The following is a 26,077-nucleotide window of genomic DNA, read 5'->3' on the forward strand; positions in this document are numbered from 1 at the left end:
TCAAGGAACTGTATTTGTTTTAAATACACTGAGCAGTTGAGGACTTCTTTATTAGCTTTGAAGAAATAACCAAAAGGGTTGAGCTCAACAGTTTAAACTAATTGACATCTTATCCTTAAACAAGAGCCATGTATTATGGGGTTTTAGAAACATAGGAACATTAAAAAAAAATGGAGGAGTAGGTCATTCAGCCCTTCGAGCCTGCTCCGCCATTCAATATGATCATGGCTGATCCTCTATCTCAACGCCATATTCCTACACTCTCCCCATACTGCTTGACGCCTTTAGGAGTCCAGAAATCTATTTCCTTCTTAAATATTTATTTATCGGTCTCCACAGCCTACTGTGGTAGCAAATTCCACAGGTTCACCACCCTCTGAGTGAAGAAGTTTCTCCTCATCTCAGTTCAAAATGGCCTACCCCGTATCCTGAGACTGTGAGCCCTTGTTCTAGACCCCTCCCAGCCAGAGGAAACATCAAACCTGCATCCAGTCTGTCTAGACCCGCCCAGCCAGAATTTTATACATTTCAATGAGGTCCCCCCTCATTCTTCTAAACTGTCGTGAATACAGGCCTAGTCGACCCAATCTCTCCTCATATGACAATCCTGCCATCCCAGGAATCAGTCTGGTGAACCTTTGCTGCACTCCCTCCATGACAAGTATATCCTTTCTTAGGTTAGGAGACCAAAACTGCACACAATATTCCAGGTGTGGTCTCATCAGGGTCCTGTACAGCTGTAGCAAGACATTCTTGCTCCTGTAGTCAAGTCCTCCCGCAATGAAGGCCAACATTTGCCTTAGCTGCTTGCTGCACCTGCATGCCTGCTTTCAGTGATTGGTATAGAAGGACACCCAGGTCCCTTTGTACATCAACATTTCCCAATCTATCACCATTTAAATAATACTCTGCCATTCTGTTTTTCTTACCAAAGTGGATAACTTAACATTTATCCATGTTATACTGCATCTGCCATGTATTTGCCCACTCACTTAATTTGTCTAAATCACCTTGAAGCCTCTTAACATCCTCCTCACCACTCACATTCCCACCAAGTTTCATGTCGTCAGCAAATTTAGAAATATTATATTTGGTTCCCTCATCCAAATCATTGATATATATTGTGAATACCTGGGCCCCAAGCACTGATCCCTGCAGTACCCCACTGGTCACCACCTGTAACTCCAAAAATGACCCATTTATTCCGACTCCCCGTTTCCTGCCTGCTAACCAATTCTCAATCCATGTCAATATATTACCCCCAATTCACGAGCTTTAATTTTGCACACTAACTTCTTATGTGGGACTTTAGCACCACATCCACTGGTTCTCCCTAATCTATTCTGCTAGTTACGTCCTCAAAATCTCCAGTAGGTTTGTCAAACATGATTTCCCTTTCATAAGTCCATGTTAAATTTATTTAATTCCATTGATATTTTCTAAGTGTCCTGTTATCACATCCTTTATAATAGACTCTAGCATTTTCCCCACTACTGATGTAAGACTAACCGGTCTGTAATTCCGTGTTTTCTCCCTCCCTCCTTTTTAAAATAGTGGGGTTACATTTGCCACCCTCCAATTTGCCGGGGCTATTCCAGAATCTTGTAAGATGACAACCAGCGTATCCATTATTTCCATGGGCAACTCCTTCAGTACCCTAGGATGTAGGTTATCAGGCACTAGGGATTTATTGGCTTTCAGTCCCAATGATTGTTCCAGCACTCTTTTTTTTGGAATACTAATTACCTTCAACCCCTCCTCACCAAACCGTTAGTTCCCTAGCATTTCTGGGAAGTTATTTGTGTCTTCCTTCACAAAGACAGAACTAACATAGTTGTTTAATTGCTCTGCCATTTCCTTGTTCTCGACTGTAAATTCAGCGGTTTTGGACTCCAAGGGACCTACATTTGTCTTCACTAATCTTTTTCTTTTTACATCTCAAATGCTTTACTAAATGGTTTAATTGATTAACCAATCTGTAGGGCAGAACGTCTGTATTTCAAAAGAAAGGCACTTCCTTCCTGACATTATGGTAGGAAGTGTTATTAACATTTGTTCTTAATGATTTGAGTACCTGTGGGAATTGGGTTAAAATATGTTGATATTAATAATGCAACCTATCGTAAACATTCACAAGGGGATGTAACATTGTACAACAACTCTATCTACAAGGATGTGTCGTTCGTTCACAATAGAACGTGCCTCCAGGGGCCCATGGAATAAGGGGTAGACATTTGTCTTCAGTCTACATGACTTTAGTTACGCAGATGGGGTGACACCAGATGACCCTCACTCTAAGCTAATGAAAGAGAGTAAGTTGAACCATTTCCAAATAAAGAACGAGGAACAGTCAGTAATAGGGATAAAAATTGGAAAATAGAAGTCTTCATTGGCACAGTTTTACAATGGTTTCTGTGGTATGAGTCTTCTGAGACATAGTTCAATGTAACGTCACTTCAGAGATGGAAGAAGAAAGGCATCACCTGTGCTGGAAATACTCAAGGAATCCTAGGGCCTTGAGGAATAAGAACCATCCATGTTGTCTTCACTGCTTTTGTTAAGTATGTGTGAAATCTTGCTCAATAAATTCTACTTGATTCATAAGTACTAGTTCTTTGTATCTTGTTAGGTCAGGCACAACTGAGGACCCCATTGCTAGAAATTAAGAATTCGGAACTTAAGATGTTTTAAAAGGGTTGAATACCTCAAAACCCCTAACCTTACACAGTGCTCAGGAGCAGAGGGCTATCCTCCAAAAATGCTCATGTCTGAATATCATTCCGGAAGGTTCTTAAAATGTAAATGACCTTGGGTGGGGTGCCCTCCCTTGAATGAATGTGCTCGTTGCATTTCATTCCGGGGTGTTGTGTGAATAAACATTTATCTTTTCTTCTGAATTAAACTTACTCGAAAGTCTGCTTCGTGGTTATTACTGAAAATCACAACACTGAAAAGAGTTTAACACCCGCTCTAAAACACATCTTGTAGCAGACGACCGGGAAGTGGGGAGAAAGGGGAAGAGTTATCCCACCACCTCTTGAGCCATTCATAACAAAGGGAAATCAAGATGACAAATTGGTAAGAGTGGAAGATTTAGAGAAAAGTATAGAAGTTAGAGAAGAAAATGTATGAGGGAAGATTAAGAAAGCAACAAAGCTCAAGCAAGAATGAGGTCCTGACAGGGGAAGACAGATGGAGTGACAGTGGAAGGAATGTAACATGAGGAAGCACACAAGTTTTTTTGGAAATGGTCAAAAATGTGAGCAGTTAAAACAAGAGTTGAGGAAATCTGAAAAGCACAGAGATTGGATGACAGGTTAGTTAGTTACCTTGCCCACTACATGAGACAAAAGGGAAGATGAGTACAACATAAAACCGAGTTAAGTAGAAGAGTAAAGGGAGAGGAGTTGATAGGAACAGGTCACAAGGTTGCAGGGGGAGGAGGGGCAAGTACCCTGATTTTCTATGGATTTTAGATTGAATTTGACTTAACAATGGCTTCCACATACCCCAGTGATCTGCCCTCCAGCAAGCATAAGCTGCGTCTGTGGAAGGGTGGTCTGTAAAGATGGCTGCAGCGAAGGCTGGGTTGTCGTTTGCTGGGATGAAGAATCCCCCGATTCTTCACTTTTTACCTTAAAATACCAAACGGAACTGATTAGTCACTATTCCACTAATGCAACTTGAAAAGCAAAAACCTGACTGTCTTAGTAAATCGACAGAATCAGCACACTAAACATCCAGCTTAATGCAAATGAATTGGGCACCACTGTTTAAATGCAGCACTGGCCAATTAATATTGCCAAGCAGTGTACACACAGCATATACTTAAAACAGTTTCAATTGTTTCTTCTGCTCAAAATTCCCTCAACACCAGAGATCCTCTTCTGATCAAAAGACAAGATCCTACATTGCAGTGTTTAAACATTTTGAAATAATTTGCCATTTTGTGATACTAAAGCAGCTTACAATTTTTAAATATATATTTTACCTTGAACTCTACCCAGACAAATGAAATATGAATGATATGTGCCTCTGGTATAGATTGGGAGTTAGAACCCTAAGGAGAAAACAAGTGCAACAGGATACGTAAAAAGGTAATCTAGAAAGAATAAAAATGCAAACATGCATAGGAAAATATCTAGGAAACATAAAAATTGGTATCATTTGCAAAAGATGGTTGTATATTTTTTTTTAAAGCTCACTGAAACTGGAAAGCAAACATGAAGCACGTCAACAATAAATTGCTTACGTCGTCTTTTTACAAAGAAAATGCCCTAATAGGCATGTAATCAAAACAGGGGTGCAAAACCAAAGGGGAAATATTAGGGTGGGGGGGCTTAACCAAAAGCCTGGCAAAGCAATAGTTTCTGAAAGGTTCTTCAGACAGAAGAGGGAGGTGCAGAGAATAAAGGAGGGTATGTCAGTCAGTAAGAACAGATGTAATAGGCGAGGAGACTTGGTGCAAGATAGGATAATAGGCAGAAGTATGATGAAGTAAGTATGGGATTAGAAGTTCAGCTTGGAGTTAAATAGGACACCGAGGTTAGAAACAGTGGCGTGGCAGAGGTAAAAGGTATGGAGTACGTCGCAAGGGCCAAAGTTGTTGGCTTTGGACTTCCCAATGTTTGACTAGAAAAAACAGCAGCACACCAAAGACTGGATGCTGAGAAAGATACCTGACAACAAGGAGGCAGTGGAGCATTGAAGGAGGTGGTGGAGACATAGGTAAGAAAGAGAAGGGCTAGATCCTTGGGAGAATCAAGGTAAAATTGCAGGGTATGAAGAAGCATCATTGCTGGAGGTGCTCTTGTTATTAGTGGAGAAGTGAGAGTTGGACAGAATGATGGCAGTCCCATCAATCTGGGAACTGGGGGATGGTGTGGTTGACTCTTTCAAAGGCTGCAGAAAGGTCAATGAAGGATAGTGTACCACGGTCACGGTCACAAAGAAGGTCATTTGTAACTGATCTGGACAGTTTTAGTGTTTTAGGAGGGGCAGGAGCCTAGTTGGAGATGGGCACTGGTTTGGGAGGCAACTACAAGTTCAAGGATTTTGGAAAGGGAGCATGGATATTGGACAGTAGTTTGCAAGGACAAAGGGGTCAAAGGTAAATTTCTGAAAGGGAGTGATGAAGGCAAAGGGAACAGTGCCCAAGAAGGAACCATTATAATGAAAGCTAGCATACTGGCCAAAGCCTGAAGTTGGGTGGTCAGCATTTTAGTTAGAATGGAGTCAGAAGAAAGAGACAGATCTCCTGGGGAAAATTAGCTTGGAGATCGTACAGAGGAAGATGGGGGATAGGAAAACATGCTGGTTCAGCATGGGGGTGGGTGAGGATGGTGGGAGCCTGGAGAGACGTATAATTGGGTAAGGGGAGACAGGCAGTAGAGGCAGCTGAATGGATAGTCTCAGTCAGTGACAAAAACATTCCATAATCTCCTCACAACTGTTGTCAGAAGAGAGTCTGGAGGGGGAGAAAAGGGAAAAGCATTTGTATAGCAGGTTCATAATGAAGAAAAAAGCCATGGGTTATTTTTGTTCTACATGATGATCTTGGAGTGGTGCATGGCTTTGGCAGAGTAAACCCCGTTATCAAGTATGCGGTTCAGCCAGGTCTGGCGATGGATAACAAAGCCAGTTATTCTCCATTCCACACCCCTCAGACTTGAGGGGGTCAGGATTACATGACAAGCAGTCTTTCAGCGTCAAATGCATTCAATCAGGGTTGAAATTTCATGCTTCAAAACTTATTTTCTTTTGTCCAGGACCATAAATTTCAGTCGAAATGCCTGGTAACTAATAAATTATGCACAATAAGTTGGAGAAAGATTTCTAGTGTTTACTATTTATAAAATAAGTTGCAAATTTTAAATGAAGAATGCATTTGCAATTACTTTAGTGGTGAAAAGTGGCAACATTCTTCTGTACTGTCGCATATTAAGTGGACCTGCTTTGCTAAAAACAGATTCATACAAGCTCAACAGCACCACCATCACACACATTTTGGTACTGAAATAGTTCCTAAATTTGTGAACATTACCCACGCTCTTAGTTAAACGTATGTAATTTTGCCATCTCAAAAAGCATTACTACCATTTGGTCCATTTGAAATCCAATCAAATCTACAGTCTAATACAAACATACCTGTTAACATCAAGTTGTCATTTCCACCTACTCTCACACAGCCATTCCAGTACAATTACTCTTGCTTGTTCAAGTATTACTTCTGCTATAGATTGCTTTGTCATTGAAATTTACAGCACAGAAGGCCTTTCAACCCAACATGTCTGCATCAGCTGAAGAGGAGTCATCTAGTCTAATCCAACTTTCCAGCTTTTGGTCCATAGCTTTTTAGATTACAGCACTTCAAGTGCATGTCCAAGCATTTAAAAAATATTATGAGGGTTTCTGCCTCTACCAGCCTTTCAGGCAGTGAGTTCCAGTTCCTTGCCACACTGGGTAAAAATTTCCCCTCGAATCCCTCAATCTCCTATTTTAAATCTATGCCCTTTGATTATGGATCCCTCAGGCAAAGGGAACAGGGCCTTTCTATCCACTCTATCTAGGCCCCTTGATTTTATATATTTCAATTAGGTCTTGCCTCAACCTCCTCAGTTTCAACGAAAACAACCCCTCCCTATCTAAGCTTTCCTCAGAACTAAAATGCTCCAGTCCAGGTAACATCCCATAAATCTCCCCTCCACCCTCTCTAGTGCAAACATATCTTTCCTATTGTGTGGTGACTGGACCTGCATACAGCACTCCAACTGTGGCCTAACCAGTGTTTTATATAGTTTTAGCATAACCTCCCTACTCTTATATTCTATGTCTCGACTAATAAAGGCAAGTATCTCGTATACCTCCTTGGCCACCAAATCTATCTATCTAGGCACCTTCAGGGATCTGTAAACATGCACACCAAGGTTACTCTGTTCCTCTACGGTTCTCAGGATCCCACTATTTATTGTGTATTCCCTTGCTTTGTTAGCCTTCCCCAAATGCGTTATTTCGCACTTTTCCAGACTGAACTCCATTTGTCACTGTTCACTCACCTGACTCGTCCATTGAAATCTTCCTACAGTCTACAGCTTTCTTCTTCACTATCATCCAGTAACTAATTTTTGTATCATCTGCAAACTTATTTATCATACTTCTACATTCAAGTCTGAAGCATTCATATATACCACTGAGCCCTGCAGGACTCCATTGGAAACAGCCTCTCAGTCACAAAAAAACTCATCGACCATTACCATTTGCTTCCTACCTTTCATATTTTCAAGTTTTTTTCTAAATTAATATCCTTATTATTTAATTTTATTTATTTATTTAATTATTTTATTTTTTCTGCTGTACTTTGAGTGTCCTGCCATCCATTCTTAATTAGCACATTCTCTTAGATAATATCACCACCTTTAACACCTCTCTGTTCCTTTGTCTGTAACATCTTTTGATTATCTGCTCCTATCACTGCTTGCTTGTCCCTACAATCACCACCCCCCCCCAACTTCTCCCCCCCACCACCCCCACCTTAAACCAGCTTATACTTCACCCCTCTCCTAACTTCACTCAGTTCTGCTGAAGGGTCATGAGGACTCGAAACGTCAACTCTTTTCTTCTCCGCCGATGCTGCCAGACCTGCTGAGTTTTTCCAGGTAATTCTGTTTTTGTTTTGGATTTCCAACATCCGCAGTAGTATTTTGTTTTTATCATTATTTAAAATTATTAAAAATGTATACCAACACTATTTGTTTTAAAGTGATGTGCAGCTGGCAGTCTCAACATTTTTGACAGCCCATAATTCAGTGACTAAAATTCTTTGGAATTCTGCTACTTGTATTTGTTTTTCAGCCATTTCCAGAGCCATGATAAATTATATTTTTCTGCTCCTGTGCTTATTTTAGCCCTTTAATGTAAAATTGAAATTTTCATATTTCTGAATTATACTGTACATCACTGGCCTCTCCTCAAAGGATAAAATCTATCCAGCACACAAAAAGGTGAACAAAATCTCAAGAGCCTGTATGTGCTATGTCAAACATTTCTTCTTCATCAGAAAACTTTCAAAGTACCACCGATTGAGCTTCTGAAAGAGAATATGTACTAATTTCAGTTTTTATAGAAATTGCAGTTCAGATAAAAGCAAAACTAGTTTTTAGTGAAATGAATTAATAAACTTTTATTTAGGATCAAGTTCTTGGAGATATATCCTCTGCATACTTTTTGCAAAGCAGACTCCCACAGAAATGCACTGATGAGGAACGCAGGATGGCATAGTGGTTTAGGACAATGTTTCTTCACTTCTCAAACCTGGGACCAGATTTTCTTGGTGGGGGCAGAAATCGAGAGGCAGGTTCGTTTCTGAGTTGCGAAACCACTCTCAGTGAGAAGTAGAAATGTATTGCTCTTTTGGTGGAAATGAGCAGTCAAATGAGTGGGGAACAGGCTTGCTGACTGATTAATGCTTGGAGGGGCAGGAACAGAGGCAGTTCACTGGAAATGCGGGCCATGTTCCGACTCACTTTGGCAGCTACTGCTGTGGTTGCCATTTGGACAGTAACTTCTAAATTTGAAAAAATTGAATTTTTTTCCTTTATTCTTTCATGGGATGTGGGCCTCGGTGGCAAGGCCTGCATTTGTCGCTCATCTCTAACTGCTCTTGAACAGAGTAGCTTGCTAGGCCATTTCAGAGAGCAGTTAAGAGTCAACCATGTTGCTGTGGGTCTGGAGTCACATGTAGGTCAGACTGGGTAAGGACGGCAGATTTCCTTCCGCTAAAGGGCATTAGTGAAATAAATGGGTTTTCATTACAATGGGGTGATGGTTTCATGGTCACCGTTACTGAGACTAGCTTTCAATTACAGATTTTTTTTTAATCAGTTGAATCTTAAATTCCATCAGCTGCCTTGGTGGGATTTGAACCAGTGTTCCCAGAGAATTAACCTGGACCTCTGGATTACTAGACCAATGACATTACCACTACGCCACCATCTCCCGTGAATGTGCAGGCTTTTCAGATTTCAGAGTGTGGAAGGAACCAGAGAATTTGTTTTGATTTGACTTATCTTATGATGGGGTAGGTCCCCTCTGCTGATTTTTTTCCATTCTAAACACAGCTGATGCTGTTCTTACTGCTCTTGAGCTGGTCTGCGTTAAACAGCTCCCAAGGGCTGCCCACCCCTGTGAAAAGTTGGAAAGATTCAAAGGCGAGCTCCTAATGAGTTTCAAAAAGTGTCTTGATTGGCCTGATTTTGCTGCAGCTGAGTTCAAAAATACACCAACAGGCTAGCAGAAGTTAAAGCTAGCCTCAGTTACTTAAATGGGAGATGCATTGTGGCTGGAGCAAGTGTTTAAAGCCATTATACAACTAATTTTGAAACACCCAATAGTGGCACAACATAGCAGTGTGTGGTCAACATTTTCCAATACTGCACTGATACCTTGGTGCAGAAGGTGGAAAGGAGAGCTATCATCTATCCACAGGGGGCCAGGTGGCCTCCAGACAAACTAAGGAGTCTCAAGGCCAGGAGTCTCAAGGCCAGGAGTCTCAAGGCCAGGAGTCTCAAGGCCAGGAGTCTCAAGGCCAGGAGTCTCAAGGCCAGGAGTCTCAAGGCCAGGAGTCTCAAGGCCAGGAGTCTCAAGGCCAGGAGTCTCAAGGCCAGGAGTCTCAAGGCCAGGAGTCTCAAGGCCAGGAGTCTCAAGGCCAGGAGTCTCATCCCAGGGACCTGGATGCAGTGTCACAAGATGTCCAATGACCTCACACAAATTATCGAAGTCAATGAATATACCTTCAAGTGTCATATCCCACCAATTGCATTTCTCACATTGCTGAATGCATTGCAGCCCCACATATCTACCAACAATCTCTATCAATGACGACTCATACCTAAAAACTCTCAGCTTGACTCCACCCTCACAATTCCCCACCATCTCACAATAATTTTTGGTATACAGGCTGAAGATTATGTAAGGATGGACTATTTGCTTTGTGCCCTCCGCTGACCACAAACCTATCATCTGTCTTTCTCCTTTCAGACACTGAAGAACTATACCCTCACCAGGCAGTTGTGGAAGAACAGGAAAACAGTGATGAAGAAAAATAAATGCCATCACTTGCTGCAGCCATCAGCTCAGGTAGTGACACTGCACGCATACTAGAGGATAGGTCAGAGGCGGATTCTGCACATAATCAGACAACAGCCATGAGTGGCCTGAAGCCAAGGTAGGAGGCAAGGGTTGCACAGGTGCCAGCTGACACGAAGGCAAGGTTGCACATGAGTTTTGCTACAGAGGACTAGGTGAAGGCATCAATGGGTGGCACACAGAAAAGGGCTGATGGGTATGCAAAATGAAATGCTTGGTGCACTGGCAGACTTGTCAGAAAGCTTGCTGTCAGAATCAAGAAACATGGAGGACTAAGGCAACAACTTGGCACAGGGCTTTGCACAGAGCTTGTAGCCCATCCTTTCCAGTTTGGAAGTGGTGGGCAACTCAATTAGCACACTTGGCAGATGCAGTGTCTGATGTCCAACATCTCAACTTCCATTGCAACACAAGCAGAAGCTAACCAATGTCCAACTGCTGCAGTGAAAACTCAGCAAGCTTCTCATGCAAGATCGCTTACTGCTAAGCCGGCTCACATTTCTCTCATGCAAGCTGAGTTTTCTGCCATACAAGCTCAGATGCTGCCAGCATGTCTGTGGATACCAGTGATTAAAGGAGTTTGCAAGGTCTCATAGCAGTCTAGCAATCTGTCCTCCAACAGATTACTAAGATTGCCAAGGCCCTGGAGGAGTGGCAGTAGCTCCCTGCAGGGCAAATCTGCTGTCTTCTCTCAGAATGACAGCATTCATTCTGCCAATATGCCACTGTGCCAGTGTCCTTGCTGTTGCCCGGCAGCCGGTCAACCCAGAATGTGGCCGCAGTCTAAAGTTAGGCGTTCTAGGGTCAGGGCTGCTGGTTGCTCTGCAAGGTCATCTGCAGTCTTTCTCACTGCAAGTGAGCAGTCTTCCACAAGCCATTCTGCGGTCACTGTACAGGTGCAGTAGAAAGGACTAAAGAAGACAGGCACTATGGGAATGTAAAAGGGTGATTAGTTGGCATTTTTATATATGGCACAGTTTGATTTATAAATTTGGTTTGAAATTTGTTGGCTTTTATTTCAGTCTGGAGCTGTCATTTTCAGCAAGAGAGGGGAGATGTGGAACTGCTTTTTATAAATTCATTCATGGGATGTGGGCGTTGCTGGCAAGGAAAGCATTTGTTGCCCAACCTTAATTGCCCTTGTAAATGTGGTGGTGAGCTGGCTTCTTTTCAACTGCTGCAGTCCATATGGTGTTGGTGCATCCATTGTGCTTTTACCTGGGAAATTCCAAGGTTTTGACTCAGTGACAATAAAGGAACAGCGATATATTCCAAAACAGGATGGTGCATGACTTGCAGGGGAGCTTGGTGAATGGAGAGTTGGAATTGAGCTTATTCATATTGCAGCTGGAGCAGTTGATCACAAAACACCCAGACTGAATGGGGCTTTATTCCTCTTCCTCTTCAACTAGTTGTTATATAGCTGGTGGCAAGGGTTATACCCTCATTACGGCAAAGTTGTGCAGCATCCAGGAAACCACCGCAAATCTTGACAGGTGCTCCCCTAAGTACTGAAGGGCTCCTCCAGAGGGGTCCAGGCAGCATAAGAAATGTTAAATACCCCAGTGGTTTGTTCAACCAGTGGTTAGCTCTATATTTCTTATGGCAGCATAGCTTTTGTGCATGCTGCCCACATATACATGAGTTGAACATTGGAATCACGAGCCATGTTACCAAATAATAGCTCTGCCACTCTCTGGTTTGTCATGGTGGCTCAAATACAGGCGCCGCAGCAGACTGTTGCAGAATGAAGGCATCATGGCTGCTGCAGATACCTGTCATCGGCCTGCACGATATGCTGTGTATGGTCACCTAACACTGGACGTTAAGGGATTGGAATCCCTTTCAGTTGGCCAGCAGTGCCCACAAAGCAATGTGCGTACAGTCGATGGCAATCTGTGCCATGCGAAAACTTGCAATTCTCGCAAAGCCATGTGCTCACTCCGCCTGCTTCTCTCTGGCATGATAAGAGAATGAAATGTATCCAACTCTCTTGGAATTTGGTGACTTCCTTTATACAACAATGGACAGCAAACTGAATATCCCCTGCTTCTGCCTGGAAGAAGCCAAACACAAAAGTTCATTGCCACATTCACCTTCACAGCCACTGGCAATGCTGTCTTCGCCCTGCTCCGAGACTGCAATTGTGGCTGTAGCAGGTGGCAGATTTCAAGGGGGACATCTTTACTGAAGCGGAGATGTTCAATACATTGTGCTTCACTGAGGTTCAGGTAGGAAAATTGCTCCCTGAACATCCTGAGCAGATTAGGACTCCTAGTGAGAGTCCTCTTCTTATTTTGCTCTGTATCACCTCTGCTCATTCTTCCTATCATGCGTGGTCCAAGGAATATGTATACAACTGAACCAATGTCAAGCAGCATGTGGTTTGTGCAGAATCCTTGAAGTCAGGACAAACTCCTTGAGCACGAGCCACACCATATTCCCTGTAGTGCTTTCAGGGATTCTAGAAATCACCATTCACTTTCTATAATCACAGCAAGAACCAGCAGAAATCAATCACCAACTAACCTGAAAGTAGTTGATGATCACTTTAATTAGTACTTGTAGAGTGTCCTGCTGCTGAATATATATATTCAGCCATGCGAGGTTAAGAAAGGGCATTAGCTGGAGTGTTGAGCTCCAAAATGTCACTGCTGATATCAAATCAGTGTTGCAAGGTAACTGATGCCACAATCTGCCTCCTCTGCATACTTCCAGCGGTGCTGCCTGCGCACGCCAATGTTTTCACCAAAATAGCATCGAGCACTGCTCATACCAGAAGTGTGTGCACCCACCACACATGCCATTTTGGAGGGAAAACTGCATTTGTAGCGCTGAAATCTAGGTTCTAAGAAGTTAAATGAAATTGTTCATTTTAAATTACAGGTTCAAAAATAGGCAGAGCAACAGTGAGAAAATATAACTTATATTTTAGTAAACACTTTCCAGGAGCCCACTTTATTAACAAGAAAATTGTTCACCCTTCGCTTCTCCTTCCTTCCCCACCTTGTTGCCAGGGATCCAGTTTTCAGGTCTTCTTGAACGGCTTGATAATGCACTTGGGATCAGTAAAGAGTTTGGTGATACTGATTGCAAAATTACATATTTTTCTGCTATTTAAGAGCACTGTTTATACAGCTGCAGCCATCTACTGGCAAAATGAAATAATTGCACCTTTAATTTTTTGCTGGAACTCCGCATGGGCTCCTCGCTTCTACATTCTTGCAGGAAAGATTTCACTTAAGAACAAGAATTCCTACTTAGTGTAAATTAGGCATGATCAGCAAGGAGTTGTAACAGCTGTGTAGCAGTGCCAGCATTAACGCATTTGCAAGCAGGGTTGTTTGGAGGAGTGGGGGAGGGGTTTGGGGAAGGAGGGAGTGCCAGGTTGAACTCTGGAGAGGGCAAAGAGCGAGCACAGTGCTAGAATAAACAGGGAGGGTTGGAGGGTGGGAGAACAGATCGCAAAGGTGAGTGTTTAAGCAGATTCAGAGGGGGCAGATTGAGCCTGATTGAAATGGGGAGAGTTGAGCATGGGTGTAGCTGCTGGGAAAATATTTACTTCTAAAGAAAAAAATTAAACCACTCATTTTAAAATTCCAAATTTTCCAAATCCCCTAGAAATGAACCATCAATTTTGTTCTTTGAGAGGATTTGGCCCTTCAGGCTTTCATGCGCTTTTTTCCCTCCAAAATAAGTGAAAGAATATTGGGTATATCTAAAGTTTAACTTACAAAAAGCCAGTTTAATTATTACTTTAAAAGGTTTAAAATTGTAACAACATTAGAGTTATAAGCTTTTAGAGTTTTCTGACAATTTTTTTTGAAGCTGTTGATCAGCTTTTGCTAGTTTCCTAGATTGACATGTATGTGATACTGAAGTGCAATGCATGAACTGTCACACTCAAAAATGGCTGTGTGGAACTAATCTTGCTCGTTCTTTTCCTATCAAGATTCAGAAGAATACTTCCAATGGACAAATAATTAAATTGTTACCATATCTGGGATATCTAATTGAAAGGTTTGCTTTCAAATCATGCAAACATGCACATAATAGCACAAAAAACACCACTATGAAATACAGTAAGTCATCGACCTGAAACATTAACTCCCTGCACCTAAGTATTTCCAGCATTTTCTGTTATTTTATTTGAAATATACAAAAGCTAGGAAGGTAAAGGTTTATGGCAATTAACTACTTTGACATAGCACTTAAATTTTCATCTTCAGCTTTAATACCAATGCTTAGAATAAACCAGTGATGAATTCTGTCTATTACACCCAAGATAATTACGGCGCAGAGTTGCAAACAGCCTGTTTCTGGAGATAAATTCATTTGCTATTGCTAGTCTTCAAGATTGAAATTTGCCATGGCAACCATGAACAGTTTCTTCTGAGAAAGCAAAAAAATGTGACAAAAGGTCATTTCCTTGGCAGCAAATAGTTTCTTTCCCTCCGATAGGAAAGCAAGGCATTTCCCTTTCATCAAATAGGGCAGCTAATTCTTACCTATTATCTCTCCACACAGTAATGAAAACACTTTAGAACAACAAAAAAGGGTTCCTCTAATTTTCTATGATAAAACAGTAGCTTACCTGCAAATTTAACGTTTGTGAAGCAGTTGGCTGCAAAGTTGTTCCAGCAAGTTGTACCTGGAATAGACACAGTTAAAAAAAAAAGCAATAGTTATAATTAATGTCTTCTGTGGACCAATTTATTATGAGACAAGGATTTCAAATTGTCACATGTCTGGCGGAGTAAAAGAGATTTGTTTTCTTTTAGGTTATAAAAGTTCTAATCTTATACATTATCTGTGATGTGTTAGTTTCTTAAAAAAACACATTAGTACGTTTTAGTTTTCATTCAGCACAAATTACATTTCACTATTCTTTCTAACTTTAAACAAGCAGTCTTCAGCAAAGGCCTCAGCTCCATCCCCTTACTCTCCCCACTTCATTCAACTTTGAGCTTTGTCAGAATCCTGTTAGAGACCATTAACATTTAAAGAGAAATCCAAACACCTTATGTTTAACCATTAGAACCACGCCACAAGATTTCAAGGTTTTTATACAAAAACAAACATTATTGCATAGAAAAAGAACTAAGCAAAGCAAGCACAATTAACTGAACACTATAGTTTATAACTACTTTTGCTATGAACTCAGTTTTACTTTTTACTTCCCAACTCCCGCCACCAGCCACCATTCCACCCCCCCACCCCTCAACTCGACCAAGAGCTCCCTTACACATTACAAGAATCTTGAAGGTTCATTCGCATCTTTAGGGATCAAACCAAAGATATGCAACAGACCTTCAGAATTCCTCTCAGTGTTCCAGCAATTCTCCGAGGTAAGATTTTACAAGGGGTCTTCCATTAGCTTTTTTGGCTATGTGACCGTCCAACTTTTCTTTAAGGCCTCCTGACTGTGGGTGCCTCCGCCCCTTTGTCCTGGTTGCCGGCAGATACCCAACTCCATTCTCACAGCCTTACAAGCTAACTCAGTTGATTGCTTTCTGCCACAGGGTTCTATGAGGACCACTGTAGGTTGCTTCCCTTACTGCAGGCTAGGCAAGTCTTTTAGCTGCTTTTCTCCTTACAAAATCCAAAATGATCTCAAGCTGCCATCCACATTCTGCACAGTAGTATTTTCTCTGCTTAACTGCAGGCCTGACTAACATTCATCTTCTTTGACTCTTCCAACTCAATGAGCTGCAGTTTACATCAAACCTAAAGTGCAACTGCCTGCTTTCTGAGCAAACATCCGATAACTTAAACAAAATAACCTTCTACCGGCACAACCCATCTCTATGACAAGGTGGCATACTTTGGGATGTCCTCAAATAGAAATGTAAATTAATTATTTTGCCTTCAACATAACTCTGATTATGTAACCCATATGAATAATTGATATCTCTAATGGAGTTTTAGGACCCCATCTTCCAGAATAGCTGGCCCTGTTAAGAAACTCTCTTGTATTATGACACAGCCAATGGTAAAGGCTGAATTGTTCAAATCTCAGAAGGAAACTTGAAACAACTGTCATAACCCATTTTTGCAATTTGTATGTTTCGAGATGCAGGCTTTGAATTCAGTAGTAATAAGGTCATGGAGTCTCAAGAGGTTTTTTCTATGCAGCTAAATTAAACATTTATTAATACAAGAAAGATTGTAAACACATATGTTTACAAAATTACTACTAGAATAACTACAAAAAGCCCCTAATTAATCTGACTCTCAGTTACACCCCCGTTAAGGAAACAGTAAATCTCATCGAGTTAAACAGACACCTGGCAAAGCACACCCCGGACTGTCACATTCAAAATGAGTTTCTTTCAGCTCTGGGTCCTTGCAGACAGCAGCTTGAGGCTTACAGGCTGGAGGCTTCTCACACTTGCTGGATCTTAAAATGCCATTCTACATATCTTTCTCTTTGAATGTAAATTTTCTGTTGTATCACTAGGCTTATAACTTTACCTCTTCTAACAATAACATCCTTTCAACCCACCAATTTTATTAGTAAGCTGGAAAAAAAAAAACTCATTGCTTGGTGTCTTCTAGCTAGGTGCAAGATTTCACCCGCAGTCTTGAATGGTTTCTTTTAACAAAAGGCAAATTTACACTTTACCTTCTACCCTCCTTACATTTACCTAATTAACATCTCAAAACTACTATACAAAGCACCCAGGCTAGTTGGCTTTAATCCAATTAAGGCACATACCCCACTAGAACTCTATTTGTAAAAATTTCCAGTAACATTATAGACATTAATATCTCTTTATGACACTTGTTTACAACTGGCTTTCAATTTCTTTTCACCTGGGAACTACATAAAAAACTTAAGTCTTGTATTGAAGTAAGGCTCGACCGACTGGATCCATTACAAGCTTAAAGATGGGTCAGCCAATGATAAATGCCTTAACACCTCTACCTCTGACCTTGTAAGATAACCATAGGTTACCTTTCAACTGCAATTAACTCCAAGCTTATTTGAATTTCATTCACTTAAGGTGCATACCAATTTCTTAACCAGATGTTTCCATTTATCTTACATCTAACACTAAAACTAGAAGTTATATCCTAAAACATATGAATTATGGAATCAGGTATCCACAACAGCTTGGAAAGATGCTGAGCTGTTCTTCCATCACCTTCACGCCCGCACTCATCACCACCCCCCCACCCCACTGCAAAACTTCTCCTGATTCAGGAATCTTCTTCCATCTAGGCTTCTCTGACTTATCCTTTCTTAATCTTTTCATTGGAACTGCCAATTTGCTGTTTTCATTTCTCTACTTCCCTCACTCTAACTTGTTTTGAATTTGTAGCTCTCCTTCTCTCAGGCCCAAGCTGATTAAACCTGTCACTAAACCTGCTGTAGTGAACAGATGAACCTTGCAAAGTCTGAAGGCCAACCCTCAGACACCTCCTCCTGGACTATGACACCGCTACTGCACATCAAACATCCCACACCATTACTGACCTAATTTCCCACACCTTTGCTGGCCTCATTTCCCCAGGTGAGACCACATCTTCAGTACTGCGTAAAGTTTTGGTTTCCTTATTTGAAAAATTGTATAACAGCATTAGAAGCAGTTCAGAGAAGATTCACTCACTCATTCCTGGGATGAAGGGCTTATTTTTATTAAAAAAGACTGAACAGGTTGGGCCTATACCCCACTGGAGTTTAGAAGAATGAGAGGTGATCTTATTGAAACATACAAGATCTTGAGGGGGCTTAACAGGGTGGATGATGAGAGGTTGTTTCCTCGTGTGGGACAGACTAGAACTAGGGGACAGTCTAAGAATAAGAGGTCTCCCTTTTAAGACAGAGATTAGGAGAATTATTTTCTCTCGGAGGATTGTTAGTCTGTGGTAGTTACTGTTCCCCAGAAAGCCGTGGAGGATGGGTCATTGAATTTATTCAAGGCTGATTTAGATAGATTTTTGATAGACAATGGAATCAAGGGTTATGGGGGCAGGCAGGAAAGTGTAGTTGAGACCACGACAAGATCAGCCATGACCTTATTGAATGGTGGAGCAGGCTCGAAGGGCCGAATGGCCTAATCCTGCTTCTAAGTCCTATGTTCCAATGAGAATGCCCCCCCGCCCCCCCACCAGTGACCTCCAACCACGCACAGCCTACTTCTATCTCATTCCCAAGATCTACAAACAGGACTACCCTGGTAGGCCCACCATTTCATTTTGCTCTTGCCCTGCGCAATTTATTTATTCCTATCTCAACTACTTTTTCTTCCCTTGTCCAGTCTCTTCCAACACCATTTCTATAGCTTCCTGGCCCTAATCGCCGGCTTTTCACCATGGATGTCAAATTTCTCTGTATCTCCATCACCCATCAAGACACCCTGCAAGCCCCTGCTTCTTCCTTAAGCAGATGCCTAAATAGTTCTAATCCACCAGCACTCTCTTTTTCAATAGTCACCACTAAAAAAAAAACGATTATTTGCTTATTATCTGGGAGCTTGCCGAGTGAAAATTGGCAGCCATGTTCCTACATTACAACAATAACTACACTTTAAAATCACTTCAAAGGCTGAAAAACCTTTGGGGTTCCTGAGGTTATGCTAGGTGAATGCAAATCTTTCTTTGTTCCTCTGCCTGGCTTACCTTTTTCTTACATTAAACAATTTCACCTTTGGCTCCACTCACTTCCTCCAAATAAAATGAGTCAGTATGGCATTCAAATCAAACCTAGTTACATCTGCCATTTCATGGGATAGGTGGACCATTGTTTGTTCCAGTCCTACCCAGGTCCCCTCATTCATCTCTTGCTGAACACCTCTGGTTGGTCTGTAAGCATGATCATGCTTAACATTTTATTTCTCCACCCCAATCTCACTCTGAACATTGTCCTACACGGTTCCAATGAAGCTCAAGGAACAGCACTTTATCCTTTGCTTAGGCACTTTATAACCTTCTGGACTCAACACTGAGTTCAGCCATTTCAGAGATCATAACCATGCTACCCGTTTCTTCAGGCAGCAAGTGATAGCAATGGTTCTGTAGAACGCAGTGGATCAGACTGTCCCTCTGTTATCTCTTCTCTGGCCCCCTCCTTTATAGCTCTCTCTGGCCTCACCGTGCTCTCTCCCAGGCCCACATCTTTAAAGCTCTCTCTGGTCTCTGGCTGGACAAATTGAATTAGCTCCATATAAAGCTAAAGCTTTAATACAAAAAAGTTAATATTTTTCATTTTATGTCCACGATAGATCAAAATTGGTAAGCAAAATGAAAAATGGAGACCTAATTTTTCATGACAGGAGGTACACTTACCTATCGTTTGGGAGTATAATGACACACCCATTTCCAGTGATAAACCACCCTGAAATGAAATTCTGCAAATGACCTGAGGCATCATTTGGGTGAATATCCACTCAACCGGTCAATGTACCAAAAAGGATAAGTTAAATCATCCAAAGCATTGGTGTTAGCTCTGCACAATTCCAAGTTCTTCCCTATGGTGGGGAACTCAATATTAAACATCACCATATGGGCTTTTTGCAGGTCCTGTAGCCAACCCAAGAGACAGCACTTGTCACCCACCACAAAAAAAAACTCTTTTGTGTATTTCTTTCTAATAATCCTGTCATTTTACAAAGTGTAAAGTGTACAGCTCCAAAAGGGACTAAATTGAGGTAGTTTTTTTTTTAAACAATTCTTTACATTTGCAATAAAATAAACTACCAACTACAGGCAGAAATGTACAAACAAGAAGTAGACTAAATCAAATGTTATTGAATGTTGTGTGCTTCCTATGTTTAATAAGGGACATTGCCTGATGAATTGGGGCCAGTGCAACGTGTTTGGCGACTCCTATATCTCTCTGGATTAGATTTCTTTCTCCAAGAAACATGGGAGCTTGCATTAAAGAAACAAGGAGAGCTTGTGCAATGTTTTCAGGATTCCCATACAAATTCTGATGTTATTTTCACCTAAAGGGATTTGTTTTTACAAGGTATATATTCATACATATATTTTAATGTAGCAAAATATTCCAAAGCATAAGCGTTATCAAACAAAATTTGACAAATATGGAGATATTAGAGTAGGCACCCAAAAGCTTAGTCAAAGGAGTAGGTTTTAAGGAGTGTCTTAAAACAGAAAAGCAAGGCAGGGATGTAGAGAGTTAGGGAGGGAATTCCAGAACTTAGGGTCAAGCCAGCTGAAGACACAACTGCCAATGTTGGAACAATTAAAATTAGGGATTTGCAAGAGACTAGAATTGGAGGAGCGTAGATAATTCAGAAAGGCCGTATTTTTATGTGTGAACTAGTGCAAGAACAAAATTTACACAGATAACTTACACCTCTAATACTGGTAAATACAATAGCGCTTTTAAGCACACTGACAACGTGGAGTTAGTTAAACTGCCACCACCGCCCATAAGCAAAAATGAGATGTAGTATCGTTTACAGCATTCTTTCTTTTCACAAGGACAGCACAGAAAGACTAAAAAGAGATTAAAAACCAATTGGGAAAAAGAAGTGACCAGGTGAGAAACACAACAGAAAATACAGGAACTCATGGTAACAGGATGACACCACACATTCATAAAAGCCGCCAAGTCTTGAAATCCCCTCCCACAAAATTTACTGGCTTGGGTTTTATGCAGATCAAAGCAAATTGGAAGCAATGGCCAATATTACTGACAAGTACTTCTGTATAGCATACCTCAGGTGTACTTTTTTTAAAACAGTAACTCAGTTCAGTGGGTCCTTTGTAGAATCCTATATGCATTATTTGCAGAAAAAAACTGAATGGTACTTCAGTATTGCTTTGATCTAGAACTGAATAAGTTTCCTAAAAGGGAAAGACCATCATTTTTTCTGTAAATCCAATGGGAAACGTCAGTTGCACATATGCAAAATGACAGCACAAAGATCAGGTAGTTATGCTAAAATCAATATTTAAGATATCCATGGCCAATATCTGGACAGCTAAGATGTCACAGTAGAAATGATTCACTGCACTCAATTCCTGGCACAGCATCAAATTTAATGGCAGCCAAAACAGTTTGCACACACTTGCTAAGAGGCCATGCAACAAGCGTTGTGAATAAAACTCCTTTCCCCACATATCAGTTAGTCTGATTCTGTGGGGGAAATTGAATGTGTTGCCATATGCAACGCTTGCCATATTTGTCTATTCAGAGCCACCCACTGATTTGTCTGATATTTCAAGCAACCATTGAGCAGGTACGAGAATGAACAGGAGATTCTCATTCAATAACTAAAACCTTGATTTTAACACGTTCAAGGCACAAGTCAGGGGTGTGATAGAATGGTCTTATCTTGCCTGGATAGGTGCAGCTTTAACAATGCTCATGAAACTCGGCACCTTAAACGTGAATTATGGCTGCAGTGTGTACAAGGCACACTACGGCAGTTTGCCAAAGCTTCTGACTGCGCCTTCCAGACCCATGACCTGTACTACCTGGAAGAACAAGGATGCAGATACATGGGAACCACCTGCCAATTCCCCTTCGAGTCTCACTCCGTGCTGACTTGGAAATAAATCACTATTCCTTCATAGTCAGGTTGAAATCCTGGAACTCACTCCCTAATGGTGCCGCAGGTGTAAATAGGAACATTGGACTTAGCAGCAAGAGTAGGCCATACAGCCCTTCGAGCCTGATCCATCATTCGATAGGATCATGGCTGATCTGGGTGTGGTCTCAACTACACTTTTCTGTCTGTCCCCATAACCCTCGACTCACTTGTCTATCAACAATCTATTAACTCAGCCTTGAATAAATTCAATTACCAAGCCTCCACTGCTTTCTTGGGAAGGGTAACTACCACAGGCTAACAACCCTCAGAGAAAATAATTCTCCTCATCTGTCTTAAAAGGGAGACCTCTTATCCTTAAACTGTGTCCCCTAGTTCTAATCTCCCCCACAAGAGGAAACATCTTCCCGATACCCAACCTATCAAATCCGCTCGATCATATATGTTACAATAAGATTGCCTCTCATTTGTCTGAACTCCAATGGGTATAGACCAGCCTGTTCAAACTTACTTTATAAAGATAAGCCCTTGATCCCAGGAATGAGTTGCGTGAACCTTCTCTGAACTGTTTCTAACGCAAATATATCAATTTTATCTATTGTATCTATACCAAAGAACTGCAGCAGTTTAAAAAAGCTTCTCAAGGCCAATCAGGGATGAGCAATAAATGCTGGCCTTACCAGCGATGTACACATCCTGTGAATGAATAAAAATATGAAATTTAATGCAGAGAAGGATGAAGTTATATTGTGGAAGGAAGAATGAGGAGAAGCAATATACAATTATATTATACAATTTTAAAAGGGGCTGCAGGAACAAAATCTGGGGTTCCACAAACAGAAATCTTTTATGGCAGCAGGACAAGTACAAAAGTCTGTTAAAAAGCTCATAGGGACCTTGACTTTTAAAATAGAAGCCTAGAGAACAAAAGCAACAAAATAATGCTAAACCTTTATAAAACACTTGTTAAGCCTCAGCTGGAGTATTGTGATCAATTCTGTGCACCATGCTTGAGGAAGGACGTCAGACAAGATATACTAGATTGGTAAGAGGGATGAAGGGTTTAAGTTATGTGGAGATAACAGAGAAACTGGGACTGCTCTCTTTAGAGCAGAGCAGGCTCATGTAGATTTACTGGAGGGGGTCAAAATCATGAAGTGTTTGGTAACAGCAAATAGAGAGAAGCCATTCCCACTAGTAGCACCATCTGTAACTACAGGACACAGATTTACGAAGTGCCGTGTGGATGATCCATCTCAGCCTCCTCCGGAGGTCCCCAGCATCACAATGACAGTCTTCAGCCAATTCAATTCACTCCACCTGATATCAAGAAATGGCTGAACGAACTGGATACCTCAAAGGCTATGGGCCTTGACAATATTCTGGCAATAGTGCTAAAGAGTTGTGCTCCAGAACTTGCCGCTCCCCCAGCCAAGCTGTTCCAATACAGTTACAACACTGGCATCTACCCGGCTATGTGGAAAATTTCCCAGGTATGTCCTGTACACAAAAAGCAGGACAAATCCATTCCAGCCAATTACCACCCCATCAGTCTACTCTCCATCATCAGCAGGGCTATCAAGCGGCACTTGCTTAGCAATAATCTGCTCACTGACGCCCAGTTTGGGTTCCGCCAGGATCACTCAGCTCCTGATCTCATTACAACCTTGGCTCAAACATGGACAAAAGAACTGAACTCCCAAGGTGAGGTGAGAGTGACTGCCCTTGACATCAAGGCTGCATTTGACAGAGTGTGGCATCAAGGAGCCCTCAAAAAACTGGAGTTAATGAGAATCAGGGGAAAACTCTCCACTGGTTGGAGTCAGACCTAGTACAGAAGAAGATGGTCGTGGTTGTTTGAGGTCAGTCATCTCAGCTCCAGGAAATCACTGCAGGAGTTCCTCAAGGAAATGTTCTCGGCCCAAACTTATACAGCTGCTTTATCAATTACCTTCCTTTCATCATAAGGTCAGGAGTGGGGATGTTCGTTGATGATTGCACAATGTTCAGCACCATTCGGGGCTCCTCAGATACTGAAGCAGTCCATGTCCAAATGCAACAAGGCCTGGACGATATCATAGCTTGGGCTGACAAATGGCGAGGAACATTCACACCACACAAGTGTCAGCAATGGTCATCTCCAACAAGAGTGAATCTAACCGTCGCCCCTTGATGTTCAATGACATTGCCATCACTGAATCCCTCACTATCAACATCCTGGGGGTTACTACTGACCAGAAACTGAACTGGACTAGCCATATAAATACTGTGGCTACAAAAGCAGGTCGAAGGCTAGGAATCTTGCAATGAGTAACTCACCTCCTCATTCCCAAAGCCTGTCCACCATCTACAAGGCACAAGTCTACTTGCTTGGATGAGTGCATCTCCCACAACACTCAAGAAGCTCAACATCATCCAGGACATAGCAGCCCACTTCATTGGCACCAGATCCACAAACATTCACTCCCTCCACCACCAACATACAGTAGCAGCAGTGTGTACCATCTACAAGATGCACTGCAGGAATTCACCAAGGCTCCTTAGACAGCACCTTCCAAACCCATGGCCACTACCATCTAGAAGGGCAAGGCTGCAGAGAAAGGTGGGAACATCACCACCTAGAAGTTCCCCTCCAAGACACTCACCATCCTGACCTGGAAACATATTGCTGTTCTTTCACTGTCACTGGATCAAAATCCTGGAACACTCTCCCTAACAGCAGTGGGTGTACCTACACCACATGGGCGGCAGCGGTTCAAGAAGGCAGCTCACCACTACCTTCTCAAGGGCAACTAGGGATGGGCAATGAATGCTGAAGCCCACATCCCATGAACAAATAAAAAAAAGAGAAGTTTTTTTCTTTTTAAATGCAGCAAGTTGTTATGATCTGGCTGAAAGGAGGGTTGAAGTAGATTCATTAGTAACTATGAGAAAGGAAATTGGATAAATACCCAAGTAGGAGAAAATTACAGGGCTATCTTGCATGAAGTTGGGAAGTAAGACTAAATGGAAAGTTCTCTCAAAGAAAAATGCAGACAGGTTGGGCCAAATGGCCGCCTTCTGTGCTTTAAGGTTTTAGGATAATGTACAATGACTCTCAGTTATCATAAAGATGACACCAGAGCAGGGGATCACATTTAACGTTTAGAAGGGCAAAACAACAACTCATATTTATGTAACATCTTTAATGTAATGAAATGTCCAAGGTGCTTCACAGCAGCATCTTAAAGAAAATATGACATCAAGCCACATAAAGAGATATTTGGGTACAAAATCTTGGTTAAAGTGTCAGACTTTAAGGAGTGCCTCAAAGGAGGAGACACAGATAGAGAACTGGAGAGTTTAAAGAAGGAATTCCAGAGCTATGGGGCAAGGCAGCTGAAGGTACAGCCACCAATGGTGGAGCAATTAAAATCAGGGATATGCTACCTCACATTTATTTGCTCATTCAAGTTTATTAATGTCCTCCTGTAATTTGTTGCAGTCCTCCTCAGCATTGATCATCATCCCTCCAAGTTTGCATTATCTGAAATTTTAAAATTATATTTTTGATTCCCAAGCCCAAATCGTTTATGTAAATTGAGAACAGCAGTGGTCCTAGCAGTAATCCTTATGAAACACCACTTTTCACCTTCTGCCACTCGAAATAACTACCCTTTATTCCCACTCTCTGCTTTCTGTCTTGAAGACTGCTCACAATCCATTCTGCCACTTGTCACCTGGCTCCACATTCTCTGACCTTATTCATTAGTCTATTATGGGGCACCTTAATGAAGGCTTTTTGAAAATCCAGATAAAATTTATCTACAGCATCATCATTGACACTCACTGTCACCTGCTCAAAAAATTCAATAATTTAAGCAATACTTTCCCTTTTGAAATGCATTCTGATGCACTCAATATATTTCTCATTTCCAGATGTTCTTCTATTCTCTCCTATAGTAGAGTTCCATTATTTTTTTTTACTTCCAATGTTAAGACGATTGGTTTATAATTCCCTGGACACAGTAACAGTACTGAAATCTTACTGGACTTCGATCAGATAGTAATATTTCCTTAAGGATTTAATGTTCATTGGAGGAGAAAAATGTGTTTGGCATGAGAAAGAAACTGCTTCTTAAGACATTTTTACCAATGTTAGGGATTTTTGTGGTCACAAGAGTCAGAAATGCCAAGGATGCATATAGATCATAAAGGAATAAGAGCAGGAATAGGCCACACGACCCCTCAAGCCTGCTTCATCATTTGTGGCTGAACTTCAACATCAACTCCACTTCTTCACCCTTTCCCCAAATCCCTTGATTTCCTTAGTGCCCAAAATTACATTGATCTATCTTGAATTTACTCATTGTCTTGAACACCCACAGCCCTCTGGGATAAAGAATTTTGAAGTGTTCACAAAGGAATAA

At 41.5% G+C, this 26,077-nt stretch overlaps 1 protein-coding gene across 6 annotated transcripts in view; it reads right to left on the minus strand.

Moving 5' to 3' along the window:
* LOC144691669 (POU domain, class 2, transcription factor 1-like) overlaps nucleotides 1-26,077 on the minus strand; it is a 253,229-nt gene that overhangs the window by 133,807 nt on the left and 93,345 nt on the right. For 5 of the 6 annotated variants that reach the window (XM_078559989.1, XM_078559987.1, XM_078559986.1 and 2 more), the window contains 2 exons: nucleotides 14,738-14,794; nucleotides 3,510-3,635 (listed from right to left, as the gene is read on the minus strand). In XM_078559989.1, the coding sequence (XP_078416115.1) occupies nucleotides 3,510-3,635; nucleotides 14,738-14,794 (183 nt within the window). Of the gene's footprint in view, nucleotides 1-3,509; nucleotides 3,636-14,737; nucleotides 14,795-15,453; nucleotides 15,674-26,077 lie in introns of those variants that run through there. The other variant, XM_078559990.1, reaches the window with a different exon arrangement.

The sequence above is a fragment of the Cetorhinus maximus genome, chromosome 16 (genome assembly GCF_964194155.1).
Source record: "Cetorhinus maximus chromosome 16, sCetMax3.hap1.1, whole genome shotgun sequence".
Lineage (NCBI taxonomy): Eukaryota > Metazoa > Chordata > Chondrichthyes > Lamniformes > Cetorhinidae > Cetorhinus > Cetorhinus maximus.